At 36.3% G+C, this 10,394-nt stretch overlaps 1 protein-coding gene across 2 annotated transcripts in view; it reads left to right on the top strand.

Moving 5' to 3' along the window:
* Positions 1–10,394, top strand: part of NAPB (NSF attachment protein beta) — a 52,393-nt gene that overhangs the window by 21,267 nt on the left and 20,732 nt on the right. Inside the window, exons 2-3 of one of the 2 annotated variants that reach the window (XM_069075523.1) lie at positions 6,383–6,462; positions 9,831–9,947. In XM_069075523.1, the coding sequence (XP_068931624.1) occupies positions 6,383–6,462; positions 9,831–9,947 (197 nt within the window). Of the gene's footprint in view, positions 1–6,382; positions 6,463–9,830; positions 9,948–10,394 lie in introns of those variants that run through there. The other variant, XM_069075524.1, reaches the window with a different exon arrangement.

Genomic DNA, 10,394 nt, shown 5'->3' with positions numbered 1-10,394 from the left:
CTCTCTCTCTCTCTCTCTCTCTCTCTCTCTCTCTCTCTCTCTCCCCCCCTCCCTCTCTCTCCCCCTCTCCCTCTCCCTTTTTCCCTCTCTGTCTCTCTTCTCTCTCTTCTCTTCCTCTCTCCCCTCTTTCTTCCCTTTTCCCCCTCTCTCCCCCCTCCCTCCCTCCCTCCATTTCTCTCTCCCTACTGTGTCCCCCCCCTTGCAAAAAAGCCTAAAAAAACCCTGCAAGTGAAAACAGAAGAATGGGAGACTGCCACCACCTGCTGAGTTGTGGGACTTGGCTGGAGACCTTTTCCTACTGGAGACCACCTACTCATGTGTGTCTACCCTACATATCTGTCTTTCCATTTATGCTTGGGTACCCCATATCTGTCCCTGGCATCACTACGTCACCCATCCTCTCTGCTTCCCAGATGTTCTTCCTCTCAGTTCCGGCCAGGTCCCCACATGGCTAGCCCCAGTTGTATTCTTCCTCCTGTTCTCACTTCTCTGTCTCTTTTCTACAGTGTCCTTGAAACTATGTGCTGGTCTTCTCTCTCCACTGGCATGAGGCAATTTTCCTGCCTCTCTCCCAGCCTTCCTCCATGGAAGGCGAAATCTCATTAGGTAAAAATTGCTTTCCTTAGAGATCTGTCCCTTATTTGAGAACTATCTATCTGTATTTTCTATTTTCACTACTAGGTGAGAAATTGCTTGCTGTACAATTGGCCTCTTCAGGGAGCTTTTGCTTCCAGAAGCCTAGCTATTATTTAATCTCACCATCTTTTATCAGGGAACTCCAAAAACATAAGCCCCATAGTGTTATAAGGAACCCCCAGGGAGAGGTGGCAAGATCACTTACTATACCTTTTCTAGAGCTCAGCCTTATCCTAGGCCTATCTCAAAAGATGTAGACTTTCCTATGACTTAGTGAACAGAGTCCATCAGGATACCTAGGTGATGATGAATGTAGGCTCTCTAGAACTCAGAATCCATTCAACTTCTGAGTTTCCTTTTTAGGTTGTGGGAAAGCAAGTGTTGGTAGCTAAATATGTACTACATGTAGAACCATCTGAGTTTTCCCTATCCAGTGTGTTCATTAAAACTTAACTGAGCATGTTGTAACCTGGATTTTCTTCAGTTTGATCTTCTACCTTTTGCCCCTCATGTAAGTTACTTCCTTTAGGGCCTCTGTTACCATGGCCCTGTCCAGCCCAGTCAACCCTCATCAATATAGTATCCTAGGCATAGCTCAGGCTAGTTCAGGGATTCAGACTTGGTACTGGACACAGTAAAACATTTGTGGACCATAAAATTCAATAAAAATAAATATATTTAGAGTAAGTGATTGTAGCACCAATGCAATATTTACAGCACCCACGATCACAATAAAGATTGCAACTATAAGTATCACATGACATTCAATCACAAAATATACCAGATTCTCCAGGTAGAGGACAGAACTGAAACATTTATTTGGACACCAGAAAACCGAGTCCCAAAACCAGTAAGCTGATTCCATCATACTACCAAAGATGCTCAGAAGCCATAACACTGAAACCCATAGCATCCTTCAGGCTTCCCACAAACCAATACAAGATTAATATTTACTCACAAACCTCTCTATCTCCTTAATGAGATCCTGTCTTCTTCCCCATCATCTGGCAAGCTCTGACTAGCTTCCTGTGGGCTCTGCTTCCCTTCAGCAAAACTCTTCCACTGCAGGCTCCATGTGATTACATTCAGCTTCTTAGGGGACAGAGTTTACTTTCAAAGCAGGGGAGGTCTTCAAACACCCATTCCCATTACAGCTATTTAAAAGGATATAATTACTAAACTAAAATTTATGCCACTCTCTTCTTCATCACCAACTCCATCTTTACTAGGGTATCAATGTTAAGTCAGAAAGCCATGCCAATGGTTCAAATCATAGCCATCTAGACCAGAGCTTCTTAAATTTTTTCCACTTGTGATCCCTTTAGCACTTCTTAAACTGTGGGTCATGACTCCATATGGGGTCACAACCAACCAACCCAGTCCTTTTGGACAGTCTCCTTGCCTCCTGTAAAGCCAAGCATGAGCTGCTTTCCAGAGGACTGCTTCTGTGAACACCTTTAAGGTTCTGATCACATAGTATAGTGAACTCATATTCAGCAGTAAACTAAAGCAAAACATTCACAGAAACCAAAGTACAAAATTCACAATGTCATAACGTAACAACATATCACTAAAGTGGCCACATAGTTTTAAACAAAAGATATCATTCAGTAAATCCTTAACTCAGTCATCCTTTAGGAGCAAACCTCCTTAAGGGATACAAAGTACAATCATTCAGTAAGTCTTTAACTCAATCATCCTTAAGAAGCAAGCCTCCTTAACTGCACTAAGTACAAAGGTCAAAGTTTTCCACCCCTAGGTCACATTGTCTTAATCTCTTAGTCAAAAAGTCTTCTTTCTTTTTGATTGGAGATTAGTTTCCAATCATCCTTAACTCAAAGGTACACAGTACAGAGTACAAAGTTCTCCCACACGTAGGCCACAGTAAATCATGATCTTCTCAGTCAGCACTACGTACCCAAGGTGAGGTCTTTTCATCCTGACTTGAGGCTGGCTCTCAGATTCCATGGTTTCTCTTCCATGGTCCCAGCTTTTGCCTGAATTTACCCAACGGTCACCTGGATTCAAAGGTAGGCAACTCTCAGCTCCTCATCCAATTCCTTGTCCAGTTCCTTGTTCAGTTCCCATTGCATATTGAAGCTCACAGTGTCCAGTCCACCTCAAGTCCTTCACAGTTTTCTGTTTCTGGGAAGACAAAGCTTAACAGAGCCAAAACAACATTCATACGCATTGCTGGCATCATCGTCAATTCACTTTCTTCCTGTGAAATCAACACAAACCCACAAAGTCTGAGAACTCAACATAAATTGTCAGTATAGTCCCAGGACCTCCAAAACCTTCCTCCAGGACTTCTGTAAACAGACAACAAGAAAATCTTCTTTCATAGCTTCCAATAAGGTCCCAGGGCTTCTCTACTAAGTATTACAAACACAAGTCGACACAGACAGAACAGACAGACAGAGTGCTGGGATACCACAAGTTTTCCCTTTCTCAGTTCTGCTGTCTCCCAGCTTGGACTTCTCCTTATATGTGTGCTTTAGCTCCTCCCTGTTCCACCCCTTCCTGTTGCATCAGCAAGTTCCTCCCACGGTGGGTTTCACAAGTTCTGATTCTTAACAAAGACTTGATACAATCGGGGCAAGACTCAAAAGAAACTTGAACTGCAACAAGGTGCTAATTAAATAGCTGAAACAAGGTGCTAAGTACTTCTTTGCTTGCCATTACACCTCCCTTGAAGGAAAACTAGCTTCACCTACATAGTACAGATGCTACTCTTACCACAGATCCTATTATGGGGGAAAATGCCTCTTGTTATTAATATGGCAATATATAATTTGTATATGCGTGTATACATTTGCTAGCAAGCAATATCGATTTATTTATATTTCCAGAAGAAGGATGACACTTGAAGCTACAGCAAACATATCCTTATGTGATTCATAAGGTTCATAGTAACTGAAATGAAAGATTATTAAATGAATCATAGCAGTCATAATTGAGTGAGCCTTAAGATATTGTCCTGAGAGTAGACCTTTAGATATACCATTTTTTCCCCTTTACTCTTCCCTTATGAATTTGGGGATATGTCTCTAGCTCTACTTTGTTTCTTACTTTTTCTCTTCCTATTCACCTGACTTCCCACTTTATTTTCCTTTTTACAAAAAAAAAAATATTGAGGTTATGAGATTTAATCCATTAATTCAGTTCTTCACATCTTCAGATTCTTTACATTGTCCCTTAAATCTTTAATCTCTTAAACACTTTTCTGCATTGATGATTCTTTATTATTCTTTTACCCATCTTCTTTTGTTGTTGTTTGTTCAATCATTTTCAGTCACTTATGAGTCTTGGTGACCCCATTTAGGGTTTTCTCGGCAAAGATACTGAAATGGTTTGCCATTTCTTCTCCAGCTTGTTTTATAGATGAGGAAACTGAGGGCAAACAGGGTTAAGTGACTTGCTCAGGGCCCCACAGTTAGTAAGTGTCTGAGGCCAGATTTGAACTCAGGAAGATGAGTCTTCCTTACTCCAAGCCTGGCACTCTATCCACTTTGCCACCTAGCTGTCTTGTTGTTATTGTTGTTGTTGTTATTTTTGGTAACAATAACTTTGGTGGTGGTGGTGCTTCTTTATTCTCAAAGAGGATCAATGACATCATGAGAGTGATGTCTTGACTTGCTAAAAGCATGAAGGAATTAATTCCATTTGTATTTTCTTGATAATTGTATTTACTTTCCATTTTTTTTTGAGTCTGTTTCTTGTTTTGTGGCATTTGTAAGTCAGATATTCTGTTCATCTCTTTTGTTGATGAGGTGAGGGGAGTATCTCAAAGGTTTCCTCTATTTTCTTGAATGTCATTTTCATTAATTATTAGGCTTATTTTTGTAGGATATGTTAGTTTGGGGTTGTGGTTTAACTTCCTTTTTTGGGGGGATTATACTATTATTCCATTCTCTTCTTCAGTTTCATGTCTGCATGACATTAACCCATATCTGTGTTATTTGAGTTGTAGTTCATTCATGTTTCTCTGGACTGCTTACAAATTTTATTTTTTATTGAAACTGGGAATCTTAGCTACAGTATAACTTGGATTTCTTTTTTGGTGATGATTTATGGATTTGATACATCAGTGCTTTGTTATCTTTATTCAGAAGTTCTGCACAGCATTCTGTTTATTTCCTACAGTGTTATTTTCAGGTTTTTAAATTTTGTTTTGTTCTTCTGGAAGACCTATGTCCTTCAGCAAACTGTGCATTCTTTCTTCAAGGTCAGTCATTTTTACTTGTGTAGGATTAATACATTCTTTTATTATTTCTTTTTTTGTTTTTATGCTACTAATTTTTCTTTTGGTTCTATTTATTTTTGCATTCCCAATCTGTTGTTTTCTTTCTCGGGTCACTGCTTCTCTAGACACAGTGTCATCTATATTCTGCTGTTATTGTGGTTTTCAGTTGTAACCTATATACATCTACTATAAATCTTTCTTTTGTCACCGGATCATTTAAAACTTTGATTTTTCAAAGACTGTGACATTCTGAGATTTGAAGCCATACAGCATCAGTCTTAGAATATTTATGTGTGAGTAAGTTGTTTTTTGTGTACCAAGGAGCAACTTAGAATCATTGAAAACGCTATTCAATTTCCCAAATATTTAGCCCACACTCTTCTTCCTGTTCAATTATAGACCCACATCATTGTCTGTCTGCTGTGCTTGTTCTAAACGTTAATTTTTTTAGTAACTCAGTGGATTGGTTATCCAATTATCTTGTCATAGTTTGATTACCCATAAGATTAAAAAAATTTAGTTTGCATCCAATATAGGGAATATTTGTTTTTTTATAAATTATTCAATTGTACTACTGTACTAATAATTACATATACTATAAAATGATGTTAAAATAGAAATTAGAGAATGAGATAAAGATGAAATAATATTTGACCTAAGAGTTAATAGTAATGGTGTTTGAATAGGGAAGTGACATGGTTTAAAAAACAACAACCCTACACTTTAGGAAGTAATTTTGACAGTTTTGCATAGAATGGATTAGAAAGGGAGAGTCAGGGAGACTAATAAGCTGTTGCAAAAATCTGAGAGGTAATAATGGCCTTAACTAGTCTAAGTAGAGAGGAATTAAATGGGAGAAATACTGTATTGTTAGAAATGAAAAAATTTGGCACCTGGTCATATATGTGAGGTGAAGGAAAATGAGGAATCAAGGATATAATGCCAAGCTTATTAACCTGGATGACTAGGAGAATGGTGCTACTCTTAATGGAAATAGGAAAGTTCAAAAGAGGAGTGAGTTTGGGAAAAAGGTAATGAGTTCTGTTTTGTAAATGTTAAATTTGAGATATTTATGAGACATAGTATTTAGAATGTCTCATACATAATTAGTGATGTTGGACTAGAGATCAGGGAGACATTAGGGATGGTTATGTAGATCTGGGAGTTATCTTTGCCAGGAGATTATTGAAGGAGAGGCTTTTCAACGGAGTGAGGAGTCAAGGGTAATACTGTGAACCCAAGAGACTGGATGGTCAGTGGTGTTCTCAGCAGAATTAGGGTCATTTGGAAAAAAGGGTAGTTTAGGGGAAAAAAAAAGATAATGTAATGCTATATCCATCCCTGCCTGTTCATCTTCTACTACTGAATCTTTCCCAAAATGAAAAGTATGTTAGGGACAGAGTGGGGAGGAAGGGAAGTTCAGGGAAGACTTACCCATGCAAGAATGGCAATTTTAATTGCAGTGGCAAAAGTGACTGTCTTTTTTTTTTATTTTCTTAGAGGAAATACAAGAATAGAAGAGGCTTGTGAGATGTATACGAGAGCTGCAAATATGTTCAAGATGGCCAAAAATTGGAGTGGTATGTATGGACTTTTTGTTTTTAAAAACAATAGATTAGTATTTTCAAAGCTAGAAATGATAAACTGTCTTAAGTTCTGTTTAGAGAAAAGGAGTATACCCACCTAAATCCCACATTCTTCTATGTAAGTACAACAGTCAAAGACCTGTCCTAGTGAAGTGATAAACATAAGCAAAAAATAGCCTAGTTTATTTTTCTTAAGACCTGGAAACTGTACCTACTTTGTTTTCTTTAAACAATATAGTGCAGTAGGCATTCAGTAAATGTTAACAACTGATGATTATAATAATAAAAATTAAGATAAGATTAAGAAAGAACAACCATCATCATAATTGCATTTATATCAGAAAAGGACAAGAACAGAGATAATTTTTAAAAAGTATTTTGAAATACTTTTCAGAAATTTAAACATTTATGTTACCAATTAAAAGAATGTCTAATTACTTTATGTAAACTACAGGGTTATGGTCTCTGATAACTATCAGTTCCCATTAGGACAGGTATTTCTTTGGGAATTATAATAGTGATAAAGTTGACTAAGTATGAACATCAGCCTTCATTTTTTTTTTCTTAAACCAGTCCTTCATTGATAGAGTTTCAAAAATAGTAAAGTTTACCAAATCAATTTTCATTTCCTTTGTAAAAAATGAATTATTCTTTCTAAGTAAATGACTTTTTCTAAGCCAGTTTTAGAGGGAAATTGTGGTAAGGAGCCCTAATTTTTCCCTCTTGTACCAGGTTTTAGTGTCTTCATATTAAGGGGAGTTAAGTGATGGTTTTTTTTTTAAGTAGAATAAAAATGATTACTGTTTTTGAGCAAGATACTACTGTGACTTTTTTTTTAAACATAGTTTACCCTAAATCATACCATAATATTTTGGATTTAGGAAGGCTTTTAGATTCAGCTCACATATTCTGTATACAATAGTTTTCCTATACTGTCAAAATACATGGATTTATGTGAAAGCAAGTTATTTAATTTTGTTTGTCCACAGAATTAATTTTGTTTTCTAAATCTGAAACTTAAAAAATATTTAACTTAAGTTATTTTTTAAATTAAATTATTAACATTAGACCTATATTACATATTTTGGTGATTGCTGTGTTCGCTTTTTTAACTAACTTCTGATGCTTTTTTGGACTATTGTCTCTGAAGAGGTAGACATTTTCAGATAATAAATGTACTACGTATTATTCATTGCTCATTTCATAATATTAATGAATCATGAACCTGAAAAGATCATACCGTGTTGAGAGAAAATAAAATTCAGTTGTTTTAAAGCCTATGTTTATTTATATTTAAAGAAACTAGATAAGCTGATTAACTGTGAGTTTCATATCTGCCCTGACTTTTCAGAATTTTAGATAGATTTCACTTGGCATTACTTATCAGTGATGACAAATAATAAACAAAATTTAGTAAATCTCTTCTTAAAGGTAGAAAGGCAAATATGCAGAATTTAGATTCAATATATTATTGCTTTTAGGAGAAACAAAGGAAGATGGAAAAATCCCAGATGTTGGGCTGTATTCAGACATCTATAATTGAACATATTACTCATAGTTTGAGAACATTCTGTAGGTGTTTGTCATTAGTGCTTTTAATTGTGTAAGTTCTTTTATGTGAGTGTTTTCCTTGTTATCCTTCATGAGAGAGCCTATTTTGGGTGGCCAAGTATTAAATAATTACATAAAGAAATATGTTTTAAAATACAGCTATCTTGAAAGAAGCAGATATCTTCCTTTACATTCCCATATAATTCACACATATACAGTCCCAGGTACTCTTTTCATTGTTCTTTGACTAAATCAGTTTTTTTTTCAATTTGCAAAACTTTATGATATTTTCTGCCTCCTATAGAAAGTGCCTTTCTTAACTCTTCTTGTATGTATAAATCTTACTCATCCTCCCAAACCAATCTCAAATCCCACCTTTTCTCTGAAGTCTTTCCTAGCAATTTCTTTATGTACTGAACTGAAACCTCTCCATCTGGTGTCTCGTAGCACCTGTGTGGTATTTCTGTTACATTTTGGGGCACATAAATGTGTCCTTCCTTGTTTTCTTCTTGAGTAGTATCATGTATTGAGTCCTAACACATCTGCTACAGTCATAAAGTCATCTAAAAGTACCTCTTAAGGATAGGAATTGTAAATATACTGCACTATTTTTGTATCCTCACTGGTGCTTGGGCTCTCTAATACTACATTATTTTTAAAAAATAAGTTGAATTCAAGGGAGTTGAACTATATTGGGTACTATTGTTTTTTTAAATGAAGGTTGTTACTTATGAGCTGCCATAAAGAGACAGGGCCTTCAAAATTGTAAAAATTCATACAGGTATACCTTGTATGGCATGGCACCAAACAGTAAATATGTTTTACAGTGATGCCATTAGGTCTTAGAGTAATCATAATATTATAGACATAGAACTGAAAGAAACCTTAGAAGTCTCCCTGCCTCCTCTACCTCACTTTTTTATTTCCAGACAGCTCCTTCCTTTTACAGACAATGAACATGAGAATAGAGGTTACTTGCCTCTGTTTGTACAGGTATTAAGTAAATGGCCCATGATCTCTGACTCCACATTCAATGCTCTTTACACCATAACATAATAACTAACATTTTTATGGTATTTTAAAGTTAATAATGCACTTTACATGCATTATATTTTATTTTGTTGCTGGATCCTCACAACAGCTACGTGAAGTTATTTGTAATTAAACCCTGATATAACATTCAGTGTTGGTAGACTGTTCTTCTGAGATCAGTTTTACTTGCCTTCTGATCCAATTCCCCTACCCCATGATTTCTTTTACACCCCAGAACAAGGGTGGAGAACCTGTGGCCTTGAGGCCACATGTGCCCTTCTAAGGTCCTCAAGTGTGACACTTTGAGTCCACATTTTATAGAACAAATCTTTTTATTAAAAAGGGGATTTGTTCTGTGAAGTTTGGATTCAGTCAAAGGGCCTCACTTGAGGACCTAGAGGGAAGCATGTGGCATCAAGGTCTCAGGTTCTCTACCCTGGCCCAGAATATCACTTCCTAAGATATGGAGAAATCCTGGTTTTCCCTTTCTAGTCATTTCTGTACATTCCTAACCACGAGAACATAAGCTTCTGCTCCAGCTAGCAGTGGTCCTATAGAACTAACTACCCCACTAAAACATTATTTTTGCTTTCTTTTAACATTCTTTTGTATGGGGAATCAGATAATTTTGGCAGGGCATATTCTTGAATCTATTTAGTTCTGACTTGAAATACTATGTTTCAGTGAAATTAAAAAAAATAGATCAGGCTGCTGAAGGTTATAGACCTCTGGGCATTTAGTAGACCTAAAAAAATACAACTTTTTTTTTTCTTTTCTAGCTGCAGGAAATGCTTTTTGTCAGGCTGCCAAGTTGCATATGCAGCTACAGAGCAAACATGATTCTGCTACAAGTTTTGTGGATGCTGGAAATGCTTACAAAAAGGCTGATCCACAAGGTAAAATCCAGAATACTTTGTACCCAGCAATATCTGCTTAACTCTGTAAATGTTTACATATTTTCAGATCTTAGGTAGAACATTAAAGTCTTTCATAGACTACTAGAATATTTTATTTCGATCCTTTTAACAAAAAGGAACTGCTATAATCTTAATTTAGAATATTTGAGTTGTTTTTCATATTTGGGTTTGAGAGGACCCTATTTACTTGTACAAGTATTTGGAAGTAATATATGGACAAAGAGTAAATAATTTGGACTGTGTAGTTGTGAACATGGTTGCTGCAACTATCTATATTTATTGGTGATATTGATTGTATACATGTTGTTCTTACTGTCTTTTTATAGAGGCTTTAGTCTATATTTTGAGTATATAGGTAGCTTTTGGCGGGGGGGGGGCTTTAACTCCATTCTAAAATTACCCTCCCTTCTAAAGGATTACATTTTA

This window comes from Petaurus breviceps, unplaced genomic scaffold (assembly GCF_028583685.1).
Source record: "Petaurus breviceps papuanus isolate PSGF00001 unplaced genomic scaffold, PetGlider_PUasm1.0 90919, whole genome shotgun sequence".
Lineage (NCBI taxonomy): Eukaryota > Metazoa > Chordata > Mammalia > Diprotodontia > Petauridae > Petaurus > Petaurus breviceps.
Note: the sequence above shows the minus strand (reverse complement) of the source record. Positions and strands in the feature narration are given on the sequence as shown.